General features: G+C 35.2%; 3 protein-coding genes across 5 annotated transcripts; 2 read left to right on the top strand and 1 right to left on the bottom strand.

Annotated features, from left to right (window-relative positions):
- The first annotated feature begins 258 nt into the window (after positions 1–258).
- On the top strand, positions 259–5,427 carry GDPD4 (PLC-like phosphodiesterases superfamily protein). The gene is made up of 9 exons (XM_086439672.1): positions 259–621; positions 720–806; positions 1,248–1,345; positions 1,980–2,040; positions 2,261–2,341; positions 2,585–2,677; positions 3,116–3,205; positions 4,886–5,013; positions 5,141–5,427. Exons 1-9 carry the CDS (start codon positions 445–447, stop codon positions 5,304–5,306), a joined length of 981 nt encoding a protein of 326 aa, XP_086295798.1. The 5' UTR covers positions 259–444; the 3' UTR covers positions 5,307–5,427.
- A 1,354-nt stretch (positions 5,428–6,781) lies between these two features.
- LOC147403893 (uncharacterized) lies at positions 6,782–9,434 on the top strand. Its single transcript, XM_086439670.1, has 5 exons — positions 6,782–7,155; positions 7,275–7,345; positions 7,821–7,926; positions 8,820–8,952; positions 9,043–9,434. The coding sequence occupies exons 1-5, from the start codon at positions 7,079–7,081 to the stop codon at positions 9,205–9,207; spliced, it is 552 nt and encodes a 183-aa protein (XP_086295796.1). The 5' UTR covers positions 6,782–7,078; the 3' UTR covers positions 9,208–9,434.
- A 4,984-nt stretch (positions 9,435–14,418) lies between these two features.
- On the bottom strand, positions 14,419–21,454 carry EMB2820 (Cytidine/deoxycytidylate deaminase family protein). Of its 3 annotated transcripts, none has more exons than XM_086439669.1 (10): positions 21,301–21,454; positions 20,514–20,628; positions 20,258–20,309; positions 20,018–20,094; positions 18,431–18,600; positions 17,700–17,782; positions 17,516–17,612; positions 16,548–17,006; positions 16,093–16,205; positions 14,419–14,843 (listed from the first exon to the last, which is right to left on the bottom strand). In XM_086439669.1, the coding sequence occupies exons 2-10, from the start codon at positions 20,590–20,592 to the stop codon at positions 14,651–14,653; spliced, it is 1,323 nt and encodes a 440-aa protein (XP_086295795.1). In that variant the 5' UTR covers positions 20,593–20,628; positions 21,301–21,454; the 3' UTR covers positions 14,419–14,650. The 3 variants fall into 3 exon arrangements, with proteins under 3 accessions (XP_086295795.1, XP_086295792.1, XP_086295793.1); XM_086439666.1 differs by having other exon boundaries at positions 21,341–21,452; XM_086439667.1 differs by having other exon boundaries at positions 20,514–20,706; positions 21,301–21,450.
- Positions 21,455–21,959: the final 505 nt, after the last annotated feature.

Here is a 21,959-nt window from a genome sequence, read left to right as displayed (position 1 = left end):
AGTTTCTCTTCTCTTCTCTTAAATAGTGAGATTTTATTGGCACGCCAACTTTTACTTATAACATACCTAGTATTTCAAATTGAAATATCCATATATGTGAATTGGTGTGACCATTTTAACCCTGATAAGGAGCAGATTTTTAGTTGAACGGTTATTAACGGATCATGTAATTGTTATAGGTTGTAACTCTCAAATAATGTTACAAATTTATGATCAGATATGTGCCATGTGTTGCAATGAGGATTCGGATTCCGAACTCTCCGGAGTACAGTATCATTACTCTTGAACAAGAGTACATGAAAGGACTGGCGTGGCAGATAATGCAAGTGCTGCCGGACGAATTCAGTTCAGCTGAACCAAAGAATATACTGAGAGAGCTTCATTCAGTCCTCCCAACTCCCAATACAATCGTCTCCATCTCTCTCTCTCTGTGTTTCTCTGAAAATGGCGATTTCGAAACATGGGAAGAAGAAACACGGATTAATACAACATGGTGATGGTTTTTGGAATCGATTTCTGAGATTCTCTTCGAAGAAACTCCTTCGATTGCTTCTGATTCTCGCTGCCTTAGCTGTCATTCCTCCCATCTTCTTCCACTTCAGACTCCGCCGATTTCAACAGGTTTTCTCTCTTTCTATATCGATCGATCGATAAAAAACCCTGAAAAATTAGGTTAATTTGGTTGATGATCCAAGTTAATTATTACATGATTGATACAGATGCGATCGAGGAAGTGTGGTTGGCTAAATGATCCACCTCTTGTTTGCGCTCATGGCGGTGATTCTACCAAGGCCTTTCCCAACACTGTATGTATTTATATCTATGTTTTGTTTATATATGACTCTCGTCTTCCTGAAGAAGAAAGACCTCCCGAGAGTCAACGCCATTGGATGTTCATCGAGATTCACACCACCCGAATCTCCCTGGACACTGAACAATTATACTCTAAATCCAATGCTGAAAAACTACCAAATGAGGATCATTTTAAATTATGTATAGTTCAGGAAATATTTCTGGAAAATATAGATCCCCTCAAAAGAAAAATACCCGAATTTGATACATTTTAAATAGAATTATTAAAAAGGTGGAGAAAAATTAAGAAATGATGTAAATTTTTTTATATACCATTTCACTCAAGAACATTGCATCTACATACTCAATTGAATAAAGATAACGATTTCCACCTAAATGATGGGCTCTTTGAGTTATTGATGACATAATAAAACTCTTCCTTTCTTTCTTTACAGATGTCTGCATATCGTATCGCTCTTCTCTCTCAAGTAGATTGCATTGAAATTGATGTTTCTCGATCTTCTGATGGAGTTCTATTTGCTCTACATGACAGGTTTAATTTCATCCTTTTTTTTTTAATTTTTGGAGAATTACCACCACCACCACTTTGAGTAATATATGATTGAAGTCAAACAACTGATTATAATTTAGACCATGTTACCCATACTTTTATTTTATTTTATTTATATGGGTAAGCTGGACTTGAACCCATGACCTCAAAGTTGTTTCGCAATGTGTCAAACCAACTGAGCTATGGGTCTAAGCCCCTTGTCACCCATACTTGAAACTGCTTTACTGCATTCAAAAACAGAAAAGTTTATTTGGGCTTTTACAAATTCAAATCTATCCCGAAGAAAAAGATCTATGGTTCTATGCCCTTGCCACATCAGCCGCGTACAGACCGTGTATGTTTTTCCATGTCGATTTATCATTAGTGATTTTAGAAAGAAGGTACTTTGGGTAAGTAGATTCATTTTCCTTTTTTTTTATTTAACCAATAAGAAAAGGTGAATCAAACGGAAAGTGTTGGTGTATAGTGTGATTTTTTAATTAATTAATTTTATTTGGAAAAACAGCGGATTACTAAAATTCTTGCTCATCATATCAGCGTCGTCTTCTTTCATTTTCATCCCAACAATTATTTCTTGAAACTACTTAGCGACTTGATTCTGACATAACACAGTCAGGGATTTGCAGCGGATATCTGGTAACAACACTGCAAGAGTTGGGGACTTTAGTTTGAAACAGGTGAGAGTTTTGCTGAACTAGCTTTTCTGTCAATTGAATTTGACATTCTATTCTAAATGAAGTCTTAAATTTATTTTTCCTTAAATTCAACCATTAAAGCTTACTGTAATATAATTATTCAAACCATTGTAACAAAGCTTACTATGATAATTTTGTATATATATTTTAAATTTCTTACGAGTAATGTTTATAGAGAATATATTTTAGTTTGTGGTTGCAGATAAAAGAATTGGATGGCAGCCATCTTTTCCCGCAGGATTTCCATGATAAACAAATCCCTACCATTGAAGAGGCTTTGCTGGTAATTTCAAGAATCGCTTAACTGAACTTTTTTATTATTGTATAATTTTGTTGGTCTTATTCTTTTGATTGATATGCTACATTAGCTATTACAAATGTAACTATCATGCTGAAGTTACCTGAATCAAATGCTGTGGCATCTTTTACTATTCATCATCTACATTTAGTTCTTTATTTTATATGTTTAAAGTGTTTGCTAGGAATGACAAATCTCTGAAAATTTTTACAATGAATTTTCTTGCAGTTAGTATCAAGATCAGTTCGGCAGGTAATTTTGGATGCAAAAGTTGGGCCTCCGCTTTATGAAAAAGGGCTAGCAACTGATATTCTGTCTGTTGTAAGTATCTTTTGACCTAATTTGAATAATACAATGCACAAATAGGCATACATAAATACATACACACCTTTTTTTTTCCCTCATGAATTCTCTTTCTTCATTGTTTGAAGATCATGCTAGGGTTTGACGTGTGCTCTAACATAACACAGCCTCCACATGGAGTGGAATAGCCAAATGCGATCTATCTCACTAACTTTAAATACTCTGTGTGTGTATGCACGTGCGCTTGCTTGTGTGTGTGTGGGTGGGTGGGCATACGCGCATTCTTGTGCGTGCGAGTCCTTTCCTTTTTCCCTCTCTTTTTTAATCCTTATAAAAGTTGAACCTTTTGACTTTGCTTGTTGCAACTTGGAATTTTTAAGTCATATTTCCGGTTCTGGCACAGTGGTCAAAGTTATGCGACTATTGAGGATTTCACTACATTTTTATTTTTTGCAGGTAGAGAGAACACAATGTAAAAATTGCCTTGTTTGGGCTAAAAGTGACCTTTTAGCAAGGGATGTAATAAGACTCTCTTCAGATATTCCTGTAAGAATGAGCTCAACTGTTCTTACCTTTTCATGGCCTTGCATACTCTCTTCAGATTATTTTATTTTATTTTTTATTTTTTACTTTGCATTCTCTCTACACCCCTCAACTATAAAAAAGTTGAAAGAAAGTGAGGTATGGAAATCAAGATAAAATTATAAAAATAATATGAATAAAATAACTGATTTTTCAATACTAGTATTTTAAAAATAATAATTAATAGTTTTATTTAAAATAAATGTTGCATTTTACTAGCATTGATGAAAAGATAATAAATAAAGTCAAATAAATTAAAATTGTCTCCTAATAATTGAAGATGAGAGATATTTTTTATGGTAAACATGTACCAGAATCCAACACGAGCACCAGGTGTTGCATTCAATGGACCACGAAAAATAGGATTTTTGTGAGGCTCACATGGAAACAAATCTAAGGCTCATCTTTGGTGCGGTTTATCTTCTCGTCATGAAGATTATCATCCTATTCAAAACTCAATACATTTTGTGATTTCTAACCATTGCTATACTAGGTTAGGAAGAAATACACTTATTTCTTCGTGTGTGGCTGGGTTTTCTTGCCACATGGAGGACTGACATGGCCAATCGTGACCATTCATCTAATAGACAACCCTCTTGATTTGCTACGTGGACGATGATCTTGTTCATCTCATTCCTAATTCTACTATGTATTATACTTTTTCCTCCATGTGGCTGGGTTTTCTTGTCACATGGAGGACTGACATGGCCAATCATGACAATTCATCTAATAGACGACCCTCTTGATTGGCTACATGGACGATGATCTTGTCCATGTCATTCCTAATTCTACTATTATTATACTTTTTCCTCCAATTTAATTTGATTGAGAACATTATTTTTACACTTGGTAGGAGTGCTATTGGGCTGAAACTTGTCACATGTGAAAATGCTCAGGCTTTTAAATTCGTGAGCGTCTTTGAGCCTGCTAGCACCAGTAGCACTTCTGAACAGAACCTGATCATGGAGAATCTGGAGTGTAGCTCCAAAAAACTACCCTTTAATTTTCTTTGAATAGAGTGAGATCATTGAATTTAGACTAGTATGAAACTTATCTAATAAGATATAATTTTCTAATGTGGGTGGTGCTTTCCCAATAGATACTATATGTTTTTTTTTTTGAAAAATTTGGAATATTCATCACTAGAGAAACTCCAATGCACTCGGGCTCACGCTCTGTATTCTCTCCCAACTGCTGTTACTTTGAAATTTTCTGGAGAGGGAAAGTGTGAGAAGCAAAAGAAAAGAGTGGATTTTTCTCTCTCTATCTATTGGCGGTAAAAAATGATGGCAGTTGTAATACATCTTAGTGTAGTAGAATTTGTGGAGAGTAGTTTTTGCTAGTACGGTTGGAGTGAAGACCTCTTGAATAGGCAAAAGGACTCCACCAATAAAACGCTTAGCAGAGATGCCTCAAAGATATGCCTATTTGTATTGGAGTTGCTCTTAGAGATACTCTCTAAACTTTGATTCCATAATATTACAGAATATTTCCATCTGGATTGTAATTTATTAGAGTGTCCGCGGTCTAGTTGATATTTGACACATAAGGTTTATGCCTTTGGTCGATCGACAGTTATAGTGTCTTACTGTCCTGGTGAATTGCACTTGGTTTTGAATTTCACTTGGGTGGTGTATGTTGCAGGTCGGTTACATTGTCATGAAGGATCCCTCAACTGGTGCTAGAACTAACTTATTGAGAATGAAAGGTGCTGGTGTTGTTGGTGTCTACTACCCCTTGATTGATGAGAACCTCATGAGAATTCTGCACAGGTAATGATCTCGCTAAACCTTGTACTCGTGTGCGAATTATTGCATTGTGAGTTCATTCCCATGTTTGTGTGCGTGGTGTGATATTCCTATTCATTATTTGATGCTTGATGGAATAAATGGTTTACAGGAGGAATAAGAAAGTCTATGCATGGACTGTTGATGATGCAGACTCCATGCCGAAAATGCTGTTTGAACGTGTAGATGGCGTTGTTACCAGTCACCCATCACTTCTTCAGCGCCTCATGCAAGATATTAGAACACAATGCCTTGAGGATGGTTTTTCATTGCCATGATAATGTATTCTGTTTTTTGTTTTTGATCTGATAATAGAGAAATTATGTTCCATGAGGATAAATTATTAATGATGGTATCCCCAGCATTAAATATTTTTTTATGCAACCAATCTTAGAGCAACTCGAAAGCATCTTCCAAAACCTATTTCAGTTCCCTCAACTGCCATTTTGGAGTGCCGAATCCACCAGAGGGGTCTCCAATGCAGTCTTCCACAGTCTCTTCTATTTTAGAATTTTAGGTTTTTAAACTCCAAAATGGAAGATAGGTAGAGCTATTCCTTTTTTTTTTTTTTTGCTCCAAATTTTTTGACAGTTGGGTAGGATTTTCATCTTGGATTGAATAAAAAAAAAGAAAAATTAAAATATTTATGGATCACCATTTTGGAAGACACCTTGAACAATCAAAATGGTGATCCATAATAATCACATCCTCCATTATGGAATGTCAAAATGGGGTTTCCTTTGACACAGTGAAATAGATGAATGCATCCAAAGATTCTCCATTTAAAAAAAGAAAAATTGTGGAATTAAAGGTCAGTCGATCATTAAATCAATCTGCAATTTATCAGAGGAGCAGTATAAAAAATCCTTCAATATCAACATTCTATATTTTTGAATCTTCAAATCTCAAAAACAAAATATGGGTTTGATGGAGGTTTATACTGATATTTTTGGTAAGAAATCTAAAAATATTATTATACGATCCAAATTTCATTTTCGAAACTTTTTGGAATCCTTGTTATAAGGATTTAAATTTAATCACCACGACAATAATGAATTTATTAGTAAAATTAAGTTATCTACAAAATATCTTTTAAAATAAATATTAAAAAAGAATCAATTACAATCATTAGAGGGTAGGGCTAGCAACAGGTCAGGTGAGACTTCTACAAACTCCATACCCAAATTTAATATCATCTAATTAAATAGATATAGTATCTATATCCAAAGCTCACCTGGCTCGATTGTCTCTATGAATGGAGAAACTCAAAGCCAAACCCTAAACTATTACTATTCTGTCTCGACGAGTTATATTTATTTATAGAATATGAAATGACAATTACCCTCAGATAAACAAGTGATTTGTAGCATATATTCATACCCGACCCTACAATTTTTTGGGTAAACAGATATCGAATAGTATTAGCCAAATTTTTAATCGAGTAGAAAAATCTTACCCAAATCTAATTTTTTTCGGTTGGATTAGTCGGGTAAACGGGTATTATCCGACCTATTGCCAACCCTAACAAAACCTTAAGATGACGTGGCATGTATTGAAGTGGGGAAGAGGGTTTCATTCATAAGATATTTTGGGTACACACGATATGGATTCTTTAAAGAAATAAGATATTTGTGGTTAATAGCACCAAATGTGGGAGCCACATGTCACGTGTAGAGAATCGGGTGTCGATTTGTGTCCAAACTCCGGGAGTACAAGAACCACGTTCTTTTCAGATACATCTCCTCTCCTACGATCTAACTTTCCTTGTCTAACTTCCTGAAGAAACTCAGAAAGAAAATCTTATTAATGGTTTTGCTTCTGCAGCGCAAAATTCTAAAATCCGCTATCCTTCTCTAAAATAAAGAAGAAGAAAAAAAAGTTGGACTTTTAAATAAAAATAAGGGAAAAAAAATAATTTAGGTCAGAGAAGAAGAATTCTTTAAAACAGTTGTTCTTCATTGTCTCTCTCTGGATGAAACCCTAATTGATAATCTAATAGCAAATCAGAAGGTTTCCTCTTTTTCTCTCATCTTAATTATTGGTTAGAAAAATGGCGATAGCGAGGATCGGGTTGATGCCGTGGCTCAACAAGAAGATCGTTGATCCCCTTTTTCAAATACTTAAGAGGTATTTTTTATCACAGCGTTTCGATCTCTCTCTCTCTCTCTTTTTCAACCAATGTTTCTTTCCTTATTATGAAGAATTTGTGAGAAATCGAGATTTTGTTTTGTTTTGGTGGTAATTAGAGGGGCGGAACCGAAGCAACTAGCGTTCTCTGCTGCTCTTGGCATCACCTTGGGAGTATTCCCCATATGTGGTACGCAGCTCTCTAAAATTTCATTTTCTTTTAATAATCTGTTAGAAGTCAAGGATTTTATTTCAATTTTATGGGATTTGAAGTGTAAGAATTCATACAATAAGCATTTGATGTAATAAAAACAAAAAAAATCTATGATCAATTATTGAATAACATGATCATAATAGCCCATTAAAATTGGACCGACCTTTCTCATTCTCCTTCAGATTTCATGGGTTGGATGGAAACAGATCTAGTGGTTGGATCAACCAATTTGGTTTGGTTTAGTTTAGTAGACAATCTTTCTTAAAGTGTTCATTTTGATTCCCCTACATTTGTATATAACTGCCCAAACTGCTGCCTTTCAATTTCAATTTGTGTACACTATTTTATCTTTATTTAATGTGGATGAATCAGCCACTAAATACAATTTTCAGGTCCTTATCATACAACATTTAGTAGTTTGATTTTGAGATTTTTTTTTGGTAATTAACAGGGGTCACCGTGCTTCTTTGTGGGATGGCTATTCCTCTATTTGGATCTCTTTGCCATTCTCCGACTCTGATGCTTGCCAATTTCATTGCTACTCCGATAGAGTTGAGGTAAGTATATGCTTGTCTGTATCAGAAGTCATCATTTTCTTGAGTCGCTGCTATTATAAGTGACCAAGTAATTTTGGAGGCTGGAATTGGTCTTTGTATTGTTTTCCCTTTGTTGTTCTTGTAAATAGGTATCTTTTCCCATCACCTCTATAAAATTTAAGCATATGAACAGTAAGAACTCAAATTCTTATCGATACTGGAACTCATAGGGAAGCAAATGGATTTATGGATGGAATCAAATATGCAGTATTTACAGACAAAAGTATTCGGTTATTGGGGAACAATCAATATACTTCTAATGTCGAATCAGGATCAACTAGGACAGAAATAAAGCATTGGGTCGAACTCTTCTTTGGTGTCAAGGTAATAGCTATGAATAGTCATCGACTCCCGGGAAAGGGTAGAAGAATGGGAGGACCTATTATGGGACATACAATGCATTACAGACGTATGATCATTACGCTTCAACCGGGTTATTCTATTCCACCTCTTAGAAAGAAAAGAACTTAATAGATTTGTTCATTACAGAAACATAAACTCTCAACATAGTTGTTGCCGTTCATGGTACCCAGGCTGAGTTTACCTATAATCCAAGCAGTTTTTTAAAACCTCAGATCGTGTTACGATGAAAACACTCCTTATAATTCCTCCTCCGGCCTCCTAATACATGGAATTTTTTCCTTGCTCATCCATGTGCATGTTATCTTGGAATCAAGTAAATTTATTATTTTTGTTGTTATAAATCTGAGAATTGAGTGAAAGAATGATATGTAAAATTAAATTAATTTTACAAACTTGAACATGAATTACTTGTTTTTTTTTATGCCCCAATATCTAGAATTCTAGATTCATTTTTTATGTTCTGAGTTTGCTTTGATCCTTTTGCATTCTAGTCTGGTGGTTCCCTTTTTGCGATTGGGTGAAGCCATTTCTGGTGGCCCTCATTTTCCACTAACCTCAGATGCATTTAAGAAGGTATTGACCGGCCGAGCTTCACAGGAAGTCCTAGTCAGCATTGTCCATGCGGTTGGTACCCATGCCACCACCCTGTCTAACATCTGAGGAAAAAAACGAAATTCGAAATATTTTAAGTCTGAATTTGTGTGATCTCTGCAGCTGCTGGGGTGGATTGTTGCAGCACCTTTCATAATGGCCACACTCTACATCGTATTTCTCCCATGTTTCAAGTATTTGGTTCACAAGTTCGGCGCTCTTCCTTCCAGCCCAAAGAAGCAACTCCTTTCCCATACCGAAGTCAAGCCTAAGGTAAGGGATGCCTAACTAACATCCCCATTATACCTTTCTCTTTTGCTCATCCCATGAGTGGGGAGCATGCATGGGACATTGGATTTTAACCTGTGTATATAAAACTGATTTCCTCCGCAATGAATGTGTATATAGTTTCTTTTCAACCAACTTTGTTGAATTTGAGGTAACTCTTCAATCCCCAAAATGTATTATTGTTTCTGGTTTCGTCCACGTATGCAATTCCATGCCTCCTTCAGTCAGGATTCTTGCCAATGTGAAGAAGGCCTATTAAATAAGATGGGAAACTGAAGGTCTAATAAAATGGTGACAAAATTCCAGGCTATGCAAATGTTGGGCCAGCCAGCCCTTTTGGTATCAATTTAGCGTTGTGTAATTTTTTAGGGTTTTGTGTTTAAGTGGGAGTTAGTTATTTTACCCTTAGCGTAGCTAGGTCGCCTCGACCTCCTACTACTAATAATTTTATGCTTCTCTTAAAACAGCGATCCCTGAACTTAAATCAGAGCATTAAGATCTTGTTTTCAAGTTTTGGCACTTAAAAGAACCATCCCAACACAAATGGCCATCCATTTGATAGGACTACAATTAGTCCATTGGTGGTCTCATCCTCATCAACCCCATACTTTCTCCCCAATTGCGGGCTTCTTTCAATTGTGAAATACGACTATTGGCTATTGGCTATTGTTGTGTAAATGTCTTGTAGTATGTTGGCGGACACTGAGTTGGAAATTTTTTAGGGTTACGAAAAAGGCAATTGTGTAATATTTTCTTACGGCTTTTTTATTTTTTTTGGGTTTTAATTTTTGGGGAGAGATGTGTTTCAGTAAATCCCAGTTTTATAAATAGAGGTTTCTAGGACTGTAAAACTAGGAAGAAAATAGTGATTATTCTTCTTAATATGATCTATGGACGTAGGCACACTGTTGAACCACATAAAACCTTGTGTTTTGTACGATTTTTGTTCTCTTTGCTATTTTTTACAATTATTTTAATTTGAAAATATATTTTATATAAGAGAGATTTACCGGGCAAACTCATAGAGTACAGGAAAACTGATCATGATAGTGGGCAAACTCATAGAGTACAGGAAAACTGATCATGATAGTGATTCTTCGCGCGAAGGGGGGGGGGGGTGATGCTGAATGGGATTCTGAATTTATACGCTGTGTTGGGTGATCTCCTCATGGCCTCTAACTATATGGAGATAAATAGCTTGTTGGATTTAGCATTCCAGAGTGTGGCCGAAATGATTTAAGGGTAAGACACCAGAGCAGATTCGTGAGACATTCAAAATCAAGAATGATTTCACTCTAGAGCAAGAGGAACAAATTCGAAAGAGAATCAAATGGGCCATCGAGTAGTACTACTTGTCAAACAAAACCCATCCAACCATATTTACTTATTTTGAGATTAATTAATCTAACTCACTTTATTTTGTACGCTCCCTCAACAGAACCATAGATCCTTTGCTTCGGATACCTAAGGACATCTTTATGATTTTGTACAGTTATGTGAAGAGAGCATACAACTCTAATTTACTTTTTTAAGTCTTTTATATTTTGTATTGGATTAGTAGTTGGTAGAACGAAGATGAATTGGATTGGTATGAAAGAAATTAATTAGAGATATTTTTTTTCTTCTAATTATTCAATAAATCACTTCTCTTTTCTATTTAACACCAAAAAGGAAAAATATTGCTTCCTTTTGGTTTCCGTTTCGCTCAATTTGTAAGTATTTGTCGATGTTAGATTGGGCCCATAAGCTCTTATTGAACAGGTTGAAATAACACTTAAAAAGTGTCAAAATATGCATCGATCCATTGATCTTCTTCAATCCTCAAGTGTGTATGTCTTGTATATCAGGAAAAAAAAAACATTTGCAAATTTCATCCTCTAATAGTGTGCTACTTCCAATGTTATTTCAAGTCACTTTGTATTTTTTTTTTCAAATCGTTATAGTAATGTCCTTGGAATGTCAATTTACCTAATGTCCTTTCTCATATAGGGGGGCAAACTCTAGTATATATAAATAAATTTATAATTTTTTATTATTAAAGAATATATATATAATTTTTTCAAGGGAGCGATTACTTGCAGATCACATAGAATTGATTGCAACTCTTCACTCAAAAAATTCTCCTTGCACTCCCTCGTGATTATTGCACCCTCTTTCAACGAAACACAAAAAGAAAAGAGTAATGATTTTCAAACGTCCCCCTCTAGCACATGCCCCTCATCATAGAATTGTAGATCATTTTCTTGGGATACGTAGAGAATTATAAATCTTTTCATGTGTATCTCGAGGTAAATGTTTGAAAATGAAAGTTACTATTGCCACACCAAAATATGTGCAACTCTTTGATTTGATGTGGCAATAGAGGCTCTCTTTAAAAAGATTAAAAAAATATATATGTAATTTTTTTTATATGTATTAAAGAAATATTTTATATGAATATAGAGCTAAATTAATAGTTTGGTACTAGAACAACAAGTCAAAACGTCAATGGAGGTCCTTAAAAGTAAGGGTATATCCGTAATTCCGCTCGCAGAAGTATTAGCCAGACGTCTCTAATGGTGTTTTTCGAAGGGATCAGCCGTCAATCAGGGTTCTTGTTTGGACTTTGGAGATATCATATCAGTCCTAATTCAGGTAAAGCTTTCAGAAAACCCTAATCTCTCTCTCTCTCTCTTTTTTCTCTTGGGTTTTACTTCTGTTGTTGAAATCTAGGGTTTCTCTTCCATGATTTCGTCAAATCCCTATTCGAAGAATTTTACAGGTTTGTGTCATGTTTTCAATTCTTCTGAAGTAGCAATTTTTCTGTGATTTTTTTCTTTTCTGGGCAGATTATATGAACTCCTACAATATTAATTCTTTTCGAGTATCTGCAAAAATTGTTGAAATCTTTGGAAAATTTGGAAGTGGAGGCAGATTTGAAATTGAAACCTTAGTGGAAGAAGAAGATACGCTGTTGTGAAACCAAACAGAAATCATGAATGTCATTCTTGATTTTGAGTTCCTTGCATTAGAATTTTTATGGTATTTTTTACTTGGATTGGATTTAATAATGGATGAAATAATTGCTTTTTGTATAGTCTTCATTGTTTTGGTTGAAGAATCTATTCGGTTCATCTTTTGCCAGATTTTGATACCCTAGATGTTAGATTGAACATAAATTTTATCGGTAATTATTGGATTTTTCGATTTCAATCTGTAAACAATGAGTTCAAATCATGATTTCTGTGGTTTTTATTGGATGATGGATTTTTTTACTTCACTATAATGAATGAGGGTTTCGGAAAACGAGGTGTTCTTCAGTTTCTACAACAGGTGAGAGATGAATTCAAGATGATCTTAAAGAATGGTTTGAAATCTGTGTCTACCTTCAAGAACAACTGGTGCCTGTTGTTTGGCACTTGATATCCTCATTAGATCATGTGTCACAATTGGGTTTCAAAGATTGTGGTTCTGAGGATCGTCGAAGGTCTTCAACAAATTGGGGAATCAAGATTGATGTGGCAACTCCTGAAGTAATCTCATTACAGAAGGGATCGAGTTCTATGAGGATCAGAATGAGCTCACAATATGCTCGAAGAATGTAGTGGTGCAGAGTTCACGAGTTGCCCTTGCCATTGATGCTGTTGTGTGCTTGGGGTCCTATTAGGGATCTGGTTTGGGATTTGCCACGGATTTTACACTGCATTTCTAATTAGGAGATTTCCATTGTTTTTGAATCCAAATGCAACAGTAACCCGAGTTAGAGACTCCAACGCAATACCCATCTCCGTAAAAGAAGTGAACAATCTTCTCAATGGCTTCTAGGAAGATCAATGGAAATAATACGTACAAAATTATAGAAATTTCTTCCAACAGTTATCTTGGTATTTGTAAATATTTATAATTTTAAGAGGAAGAGTGGATCTGATGGGGATTATAGAGATGTTTTAGTTGTTGGTTTGGCTTTTTTTTTTTATATATAATTACTTTGTGGCATTTATGTTCTTTAATTTCCCGGTCTACAGGATTCGCCCTTGATACTGAAGGCAGAATCTAATCTTAGCTATGCCCTGAATAATGTATAAATATGCAACATTTATTGTGTTAATCTGAATATGAAAAAATCCTTTTGGATTGATGTAGAAAGAAAAATCTTTTTAGATTGAAAAGTTGGTTTATGATAATGTTTTCCTACAAAGATGGTGCAGGTTTCGAAGGTATATACTATTCCTGAGAATCTTATTCTTTTCCTAAGACCAAATGTTTTCCAATAACAGCATCTTTTCAAGCAGATTGGGAGTGGGGGGCTGTAATCTACATGTCCAGAGCATTTTCAATTCTCTTTTCCTTCACCAGTTTAATTTAAATACCACCAATATCTTACAGTTGGTCAATTGCATCACTTACTCAGTGGACGGTCAAATTTTTGGTCGAATTTATTTAAAGGAAACAACTCAGATTCGAATCTTCACTTTCGTTAACCTAGTGTAGGCTACTCTTACAAATATTGATAAAATGTTATATAGGTCTGGTTCAACATCCAACAAAAACAGCCAATGTTGGTAGCCAACGTTTGGTCCTCCCAGTCCAAAAACCCCATCAAAAGTGATTTACAAATTAACAGTTCATAATTCTTCAACTGGTAAACCACTTTTGATTATAGTTTCAGCCTGGACTGATTTTTTTTTTTTTTTGTGAGGATCATTCTCACAAAAAATCAGCCCATTTCAAAATTTCTAAATTTCTATCCCATGTAGAGCAAAACATTAACCACCAACGTGGGGTTTTTTGGTTGGTTGGTGAACCTGACCTTATCATATATGGGTTGGCAATGGTAAAAAGCTAACAAAAATGATAAAGAACCCTTTTAAGTGCTTGTTTGATTTTTTTGATTACCACACCCAACTCGCTTCAACGATGAAAATTACATTAACAGCTGCCACACTAATGGAAGATAGGTTCCAAATAGTGTCAGCCAGTGCCAATGCAGACAAACGTTAAAACCGCCTTCCTTGCACTGTACAAACTGCATCAATCTCCTTGACCAACACAATGTCAAAAACATCCGAGTGAAATTGAAAAGCAATCCCAGCCCAAAACCTTGGTCATTTTGGAACATGAGTAGGCAGTTCGGTTTTTTTCATAGGGATAAGCTGGACTTGAATCCAAAATCTCGAGGCTGCATTGCAATATGTCAACCAACCAAGCTTCGGGTCTAAGCCCCGCTTAAGGTAACCAAGCAAAAGCTCAAGCAACATATTCCTTGGGTTTTCCTCGAAAATGATATTGCAAATTGTTATTCATAGAAATGTAAAGAAAATAAAATATTAATGATGAATAAATGATCAACAAGGAACCAAAGGCGACCTGGTTCCAAAACCTGTCATAGGCTATTAACTGTTTTCCTACTCAAAAAGAAAATATAACACAAAAAACAGCCTGTAAGTATTCGCTTTGTCAGCAACTACTGCCCACAGGCATTTCCTGCAATTTCATCAAGGACATCTTCAGGTAAAAAAACCCTGAAGACAGCATAGTGATGGTTCAAGCTTTTCTCTCCTTGCAATCTGTGAACACTACCTAAGGCACCGCAATTGGGGTTTGGGAAAGCATAAAATATACGCCGGATCCTTTGATGAACAAGTGCCATGGCACACCTTCAAGCATAAAAAGAGAGAACAGATGGTCATCAGAAAGTTGGAAATTTACTAGAATGAATACAGTGAAGAACCCCTATTAGCTAGCATCCACAAGATAGTACTCTGAAGAAGCTAAAATGGGCAATTATGTATCAGGGTCCTTCGACAAAATTAGGAAGGGAAGAAAGATAAAACACAAATTGATCATCTCAGTCCCAACCAGCTATTCGTCTTGGGTACAGACGTTCAAAAGGTTGTGCCAGATCAAATCATTTGTGAAGCTGAGTTACATCCTAGTAACATTTTGGTGCAGGTTGAATGCCATTAGAAGGCAAGAGAAAGGCTGCAAATGATGCGGATTGAGGTAGTAAGTAAAGAACAAAAGACACTAGCCTTAACATAAGGTATAGCTTTTAGATAGGTTTGAATGCAAAAAAAAAAAAAAAACAGGATTCATTTGGCCAGCCAAAACTTAAATGTGTTTTCTGAGGAAATGAATCCTAATAGTCAATACTTCCTTTTGGGGAATCTGAAGGAGAGAAACAGAAGTATCTTCCAAGGAAGGAGCAATCAATTCAAGACTCAATGTTAAATTTTTGGTTTATTGTTTTTCTGGTGTAGGTTAAGTAATGATTTCAAAGGTGTATTTTCTTGAAAATTCTGTATTTAGATGGGATCTTTTATGCTCAATGTAAGTGCAAGGTAGTTTCTCTCTTATAATTAAGGTGGATCACCTTAATTTCCCTTTTTGGAAGAAAATTATACTTATCAAAAAAATATCTTGGATAAGGCGTAAATGATGATGAAGAGATCACAGTGCATGTTCAACGCAGGAAAGATCATCGATAGGGTGATTGACTAAAAGATCAATGACACTACCAAGGCTCTGGTGAAAAAGCCCACTTAGGTAAGCTATGCCTACCCCAAAATGAAAAAAATGACCAAAGAACTTAAATCATGATCTTCGGCCTTCAAAGTAAATTATAGGCTACATCCACACTATTATGACCTGAGTATTTGCCTCTGGAGCCCACAAACAGCATTTGGTTAATTGTACAAGAGATTAGAATCTAATTTCACATGTCTAGAAACCTAGACCAACCGAGAGAATTTTTGGCAACGGGAGTATAACTGAGATAAAAACTCAAAAGCAAGGATTGTTCGAGAGTGGGAGGACAAAAGTAAACATTTATTTATCCAACTACCCTGTATTTCGTAATTAAAATCAACTGAATTGGGAAATTGGGAAAGGAATCTTGGTACTTACATAGCACATGGCTCCCAGACAAGGTAGATATCGTAACCAGTGCACAAATAAGGCCTCTCTACTTCAGATTGAAAACCATTGGAGCAAGCTTTCAAGACCATGTCTTCCTCATCCTGAATAGCATAATATATGCCAAGACCAAAAGAATTAGTAGTAGATACTATTACTAGTGACAGAACCACAAAGAAACTTAAAATGGCATCTTAAGAGGTGAGGATGTTAAACGATCTCGTCTTAAGGAAATGTTTCAGGGTCAGGTAAAAAACCGAGTGTTGCGACAGAGACAAACAGAAACATTCCCAAAACATTCTATGTTTCGGGGCTAATGCTTCGGGTCCAGTCTCAGCTGAGACCTCCCAAGCCGGTAAGAAATCTCAATACCATGAATTTGATCATTTTAGTCACCCAAATCAGTTGAGGTTGAGCAGAATAAGCACAAAGAAAGAGAAGCTCACTTTCGCAAAAAGTATCTTCTGTTTTTTGGCTGGTAAGCTCATGGAAGAAGAAAGTTGATGATCCATTTGAATATGGTGATCTTGTGAGTTCCCCAACCCAGGAAATAGGCACCTATCTCTCGCAGCAGCATATTCAATAGCAACAAGAGCTGCATGTCGTAAAGGATGCCAGGAATGAGTGCTTTCTGTACATTGTCGTTGCTTAGTCCATTTCCGAGGATATAGACAAGAAACACCATTATAAGATAGGGTACGTTTATCACACGTTGAGCGCAAAGCATTGTTAATTTCCACCCCATTAGCATTGGATTGATGGGAGGTAATGGTTTCTGGCTGCTTGATGCGGTTTGTTTCCAAGCTAGTATTGCTTGTGGTGGCAGACCACCAGCATGTTTGGTCACATGCACTAGCGATTACCCGCCTAACAGAAGGATCTACTATAACTGCAGCATTGACTACCTGCACAATAAGGTATATCAGCACATTGAGATGAACAAAAACTGACATTGTAGTTCCATTTGGATGATAATTACAACACAATGGGAAATCGAGCCATTGGCATGGGAAACGATTATGACATTTACATTTCTATAACGATGTGGTTATACAAGCCAACCACATGAATTCCATCATACGTTTTTTTACATAAATTGCATGCAAACATAAGCATTTTGATTAATTCTAATTAATATTGGACAACAAACAAAGCCAGTCAAGATAATTTTGTCATCAATTTCCCAAATACCAATCTCAACCAGTGAAATCCAGATAAACTAAAAAACTTTTTCCAAATAACATTTGCATTGCATCCTCTCATAGTTTATAGTATCCAAAAGAGAATGCAATCACAACAGTGTCAAGGGACAAGTCCTAACAACCATTCAGCAGTAAACCCATATGTAATGTGAATTTTGAAGTTACAATGCAATAAAATGTCACTCATCAAAGAAAAATGTTACAACAATTACCTGAGGGCCAGATCTTGTTAATTCGAGCGCGGCCTTCATGTTGTTAAAGATCACTTGTGAATCTTCTTCATTAAATCCAGTAATGCCATCAATATTGCTGTAATTGAACACAAGCCAAATAAAAAAAACGAATCTGGAGGTGCATAACATCGATGTCTCAAGAAATAGAGAAAGTTGAACTTACTAATTTGGAGGATGGTATGATGTTGGCCAAAGCTTGCATTGTTCCTCCCACTCTTCTTTTGACAAAGCGGCATACTTAGCAACCTGGGCTGAGAGTAATTCCAATATTTGCATGTATGATCAGAAGGCTTTTAAAGAGATGATGTACAACTTCTCTACGTAGAAGAATAATATAAATTTATCAAATAATAACAATTCAATGTTAACCAAGGGGAACTTTGGTGTAGCTTGAAGGCTCCAAAAGGGTCAGGGGGAGATTGAAAAAGGATGTAGATTAAGACCCTAGATAAAATTGAATAATGGAATAATTCATGTTGCCAAAACCCAAATAGTTTTTCTCTTAATACGTAACAATTAATTGTGTTAATGTTGATGAAGAAAGGAGTTGGGCCAAGGCTCTGATGATGATATTTAAGGACATTGAAGTGTTCCCATGTGGTACATTAATACAATATCAACTTCATGCAAGCATTTGGATATGGGGATAATGTCCTGCACCTATCAAAAGAAAAATGTCATACACCTATATATGACATCACTATTCCCATACCAAACAGTTGCTATTGTTTTAATCAACCATCAGACCCATCACACATAGGTGGCTTTTAAAAAATTGAAAACATGTGTGTATGTGTATCCTCTGCATGTTCATCCAATTTTCTAAAGAAACCATCAATTGAAAACAACCAAAAACTTCGTATAAAAGGATATAAGACTAAAGGGATGACCCACTTTTGTGATGAATGGATTCAACTGCTGGGCATTTATTAGCTCAAGTACATCATTTGGCATGCTTTCCAGCTGCTTTTCTGTTGTTAGCTCAAGTACGTCACCTGGTATACTCTCCAACTGATTCTCGTTTTCAAGGGCAAGACATAAGATCACTGATAACTGAATTTTTCCTGTAAAAAATGCCACCTGTCACCATATTTGGAGGTTTTCAAAGAAACTAAAAGTTTTGGAAGACATAACAGAAAGAGGAATAATTAGTTCTTTCCAAGTCACATGCAAGTAAAAACGAAAATTACATAACAATTTCAGAAAGAAGATATATCATCTAGAAAATAAATTACATGAGCATGATACAACAAATCCCACTTGTAATTAAGAAAGGTTAAGGCATTTTCCCCCCTTTTTATTGTTATGAAAATCTACTTAAGTTGTATGTTTAACCTCCATCATAGCCCTCTTAATAAAAAATTCTTCATAAACTAATGGATATTCCAATTAACAGCCTCTAGAGCGACCAGTATTACACACACCTTGGCACTTCCAATTTCCAAAGCTTTGTCCGTGCCAGTGTGCGAATACGATACTTCTAGGTACTTTCCATGCATATTGAAGAACCTGTTTTCCCTAGTTTTTCTAAATGAAAAAATATTAAGAGTATGGATTATGTATTCTAATAAATCACAGAGAAACACTAGATGTTCCAGGTTATATCAAACATACGGTCACCTTTTGATCATCCAGAATATCCAATCAGTGAGACCCATTTGAAGACCTCCTGAAGCATAAGTCAACTCAATCTAATTATTTCAACCATCTGAGAAACAACCTTTACATAAACTATAAATCTAATTATTTTAGGCCACCAATAAAATTACAAATGTTTGGATGTTACGATTATCCAATAAGGGTGATTTTTTTGGTCCAGGGAGTCTTTTAAATAAGCCCTGTTTAGAAAATATCCACCATTTATGTAATAAAGGCAATAATATCACGAGTCTAGCATTACAGGGACTATCTAATGCAACTAACACATCATTTATATATAGTTTGTAGGATACTCTGTGTATGTGCATCCATGTGGAAACACTTGCGATTCACAATCACAACATCCTGAGTACAATAATCAATCCAAGATACAAGTTACAACCATAGCCAGCAAAGTCGCCGACTTTTTCAAAAAGTCGTGTTTAAATCACGATTTTAAAAACTGGTGATTAAATAACAACTTTTTGAAAATAAAATATTCACGATTTAAACGAAAGTCGTGATTTAAACAAAAAAATGTGATTTAATCATCACTTTTTTAAAGGGTTTTTTCAAAGACCATTTATTCTTATAGTTTAAAATAGGATTTTATGATATAAATGATAACACCACTTAGTAAAAAAAATACATTATCTTAACACTATTTTGATTTTTTCCCCATTTTTTCGTTTTGTTTTATTTTTTTACTTTTTCCCTTGCCGACTTATTCTAGAACCCCGACTTGGTGACTATGGCTACAACCAAGACTGTTACGAAATAGTGAAGAATTGTAAAATAGTCAGACAATGACAGAATAAGCATTATGAAGAAATCAGCACGCACCTCCTTCAACTGACTTCTTCTTTTGCACCCGCTTAACATGACGAAGATTTTCAAGAGGGGCTATTTGATTTAACCGCCTAATAAAAAAATACAAACAGAATTCATCCTCCCTTCAATTAATAGAAACGACCTCATTGAGCAGAGTTAACTCTATAAACATCTACTTGTATCCCTCAATCAAATCCAAAATATAAACATTTACTTGTAATGTAATACGACAATACAAAATGAGAAAACCACCTTATGAGAGTGTTGGCAAGCTTTGGTTCTATTTTCGAAGCAATGACATCCACTGTGTAGTAGTATAAGGAAACAAAATGTCATCAATTAAACTTGTTGGAGCAACATTGTTGTCATACTGGGAGATCACCTCCATATGTACTGTACTGGCCATTGGATGGTCCTCACAATTCACTCATAAGTTATACCAGCCACCAGTCCAGATCCTATGGAGGATGCCAGAATAAGAAGAGAATAAGAGTGCTAATTTGATTACCAGTTGGCTGTTGGTTAGTTGTAGATGGCGTCTTGTCGGGAACGTGGAAGATTTCCCACTTCTTCATTGTCATCGTCATCCTCTTTACTTCTCCAATGTTTTGCGTGGGCGTGGCCTGGACATCATTTGTCATGTCCAGGGCTTTAGCGTGCATGCCGTAGTTTGCTAATTTAATTTCTTTAGAAAAAACAATCTAAAAATAAACAATAAACAGTCACAAATCAAATAAAAAATTATTTTCTGAATTATAAAACCCATATCTCCTGGAAAAAAATTGATTTGGTCTCATTGACCAAAAAACAGCATAAATATATATCATGTTTGTGTGTGTAGGAATACATTCATTCTTTCATCGGTTTGGTGTTCATGTTGTCTGTCAACAGTCAACAGTGGTGCAAGTAAGTCTATTTCGAGATGTAAATATGTAATAAACAATCCAAATCAAAATCTCACAGAATATTTTAATCTCAATAATTTACAAAGATCTCCCAGTCCCAGAGGAAACCAATGCTTATTCATTTGTAATTTTCAGATCGAGGGGAGAAATAGAGTTTGGTCCTAAGATGTACAAACCAAACATCGACTTACTGCTTTTAAACCTCAAACCTTAAACAATCAAATACAAAACCAAAAAAAAAAAAAAAATCATAAGTTAATTCAATCAAATAGTGTAAAAATCCAAGAAAAAATTCCATTTAAAAACCTTTCTAAAAGAAACCTAGTTTGAAATTTTATGGTTTTCTTACTCTTAACTTCTTCAAACTTAGACTGCAATTAGTAGGATTACCTGCAAGTTGAGAGAGAGAGAGAGAATTATCAACTCCGACCTTTGATGTTGCCGCCTCTTCGCACTCTTCAATCTTCGGTTTCTCTACCAAAGAGGGAGAACTATCGAAAGTTTTCTCTGAAAATTTAAACCCCCACCTCAATTCGCTAATTTTAATTTGGGATGTAATTAGTAAGAGTTGGGATGCCAATAGCAGCTCTTTAACAATAATGAAATTTAAATTTCCAACCCAACCCATTTTCCATCATTATTTTTCATGAATTTTAAATTTCAAGCCATCCAACATTCCCTAAGAAAAATTGTTGGGAATGTACAAATAAAATAATTTATCTTGTTATAGAGATTTGAATCTCCAACAATTTTTTTTTTCACTGATCAAGAAAAAAAATAAAAGAAATTTTCGAGGTTGACGATGGACAAATTATTGATTCAAACAACAAATCCCTCGTTCGAAGAATTTTACAAAATATTAAAGAATTTTGTGACTTATCCAATGCTTGGAAAAAAAAAAAAAAACTTACAAAGGAAACTATAAATGAAATAGAGATTCATTTGCATCCATTCTTTACTTACACAATTCATTAAATACATTTGAGGGCTACTAAATCATCATAGATTCACATACAAAATTACTCATAGAAACTTTTTTTATGGCTTAA

This window comes from Akebia trifoliata, chromosome 4 (genome assembly GCF_017979445.1).
Source record: "Akebia trifoliata isolate Shusen 1 chromosome 4, ASM1797944v1, whole genome shotgun sequence".
Lineage (NCBI taxonomy): Eukaryota > Viridiplantae > Streptophyta > Magnoliopsida > Ranunculales > Lardizabalaceae > Akebia > Akebia trifoliata.
This window is presented reverse-complemented; position numbering and strand designations above follow the sequence as displayed.

What these genes read in the sequence shown, in the direction of transcription:
- EMB2820 (XM_086439667.1), bottom strand. Translation starts at nt 20,667, where the DNA reads ATGCACGCTAAAGCCCTGGACATGACAAATGATGTCCAGGCCACGCCC. An exon ending in CTTGCCAACACTCTCATAAG is followed by an intron (nt 20,095 to 20,257) that starts GTGGTTTTCTCA and finishes TTTTTTTATTAG; the next exon opens with GCGGTTAAATCAAATAGCCC. An exon ending in TGAATCCATTCATCACAAAA is followed by an intron (nt 17,783 to 18,430) that starts GTGGGTCATCCC and finishes CTCTCAGCCCAG; the next exon opens with GTTGCTAAGTATGCCGCTTT.
- LOC147403893 (XM_086439670.1), top strand. Translation starts at nt 7,079, where the DNA reads ATGGCGATAGCGAGGATCGGGTTGATGCCGTGGCTCAACAAGAAGATC. An exon ending in GGGAGTATTCCCCATATGTG is followed by an intron (nt 7,346 to 7,820) that starts GTACGCAGCTCT and finishes GGTAATTAACAG; the next exon opens with GGGTCACCGTGCTTCTTTGT. An exon ending in GCTACTCCGATAGAGTTGAG is followed by an intron (nt 7,927 to 8,819) that starts GTAAGTATATGC and finishes TTTGCATTCTAG; the next exon opens with TCTGGTGGTTCCCTTTTTGC.
- GDPD4 (XM_086439672.1), top strand. Translation starts at nt 445, where the DNA reads ATGGCGATTTCGAAACATGGGAAGAAGAAACACGGATTAATACAACAT. An exon ending in GACTCCGCCGATTTCAACAG is followed by an intron (nt 622 to 719) that starts GTTTTCTCTCTT and finishes TGATTGATACAG; the next exon opens with ATGCGATCGAGGAAGTGTGG. An exon ending in CTATTTGCTCTACATGACAG is followed by an intron (nt 1,346 to 1,979) that starts GTTTAATTTCAT and finishes TAACACAGTCAG; the next exon opens with GGATTTGCAGCGGATATCTG.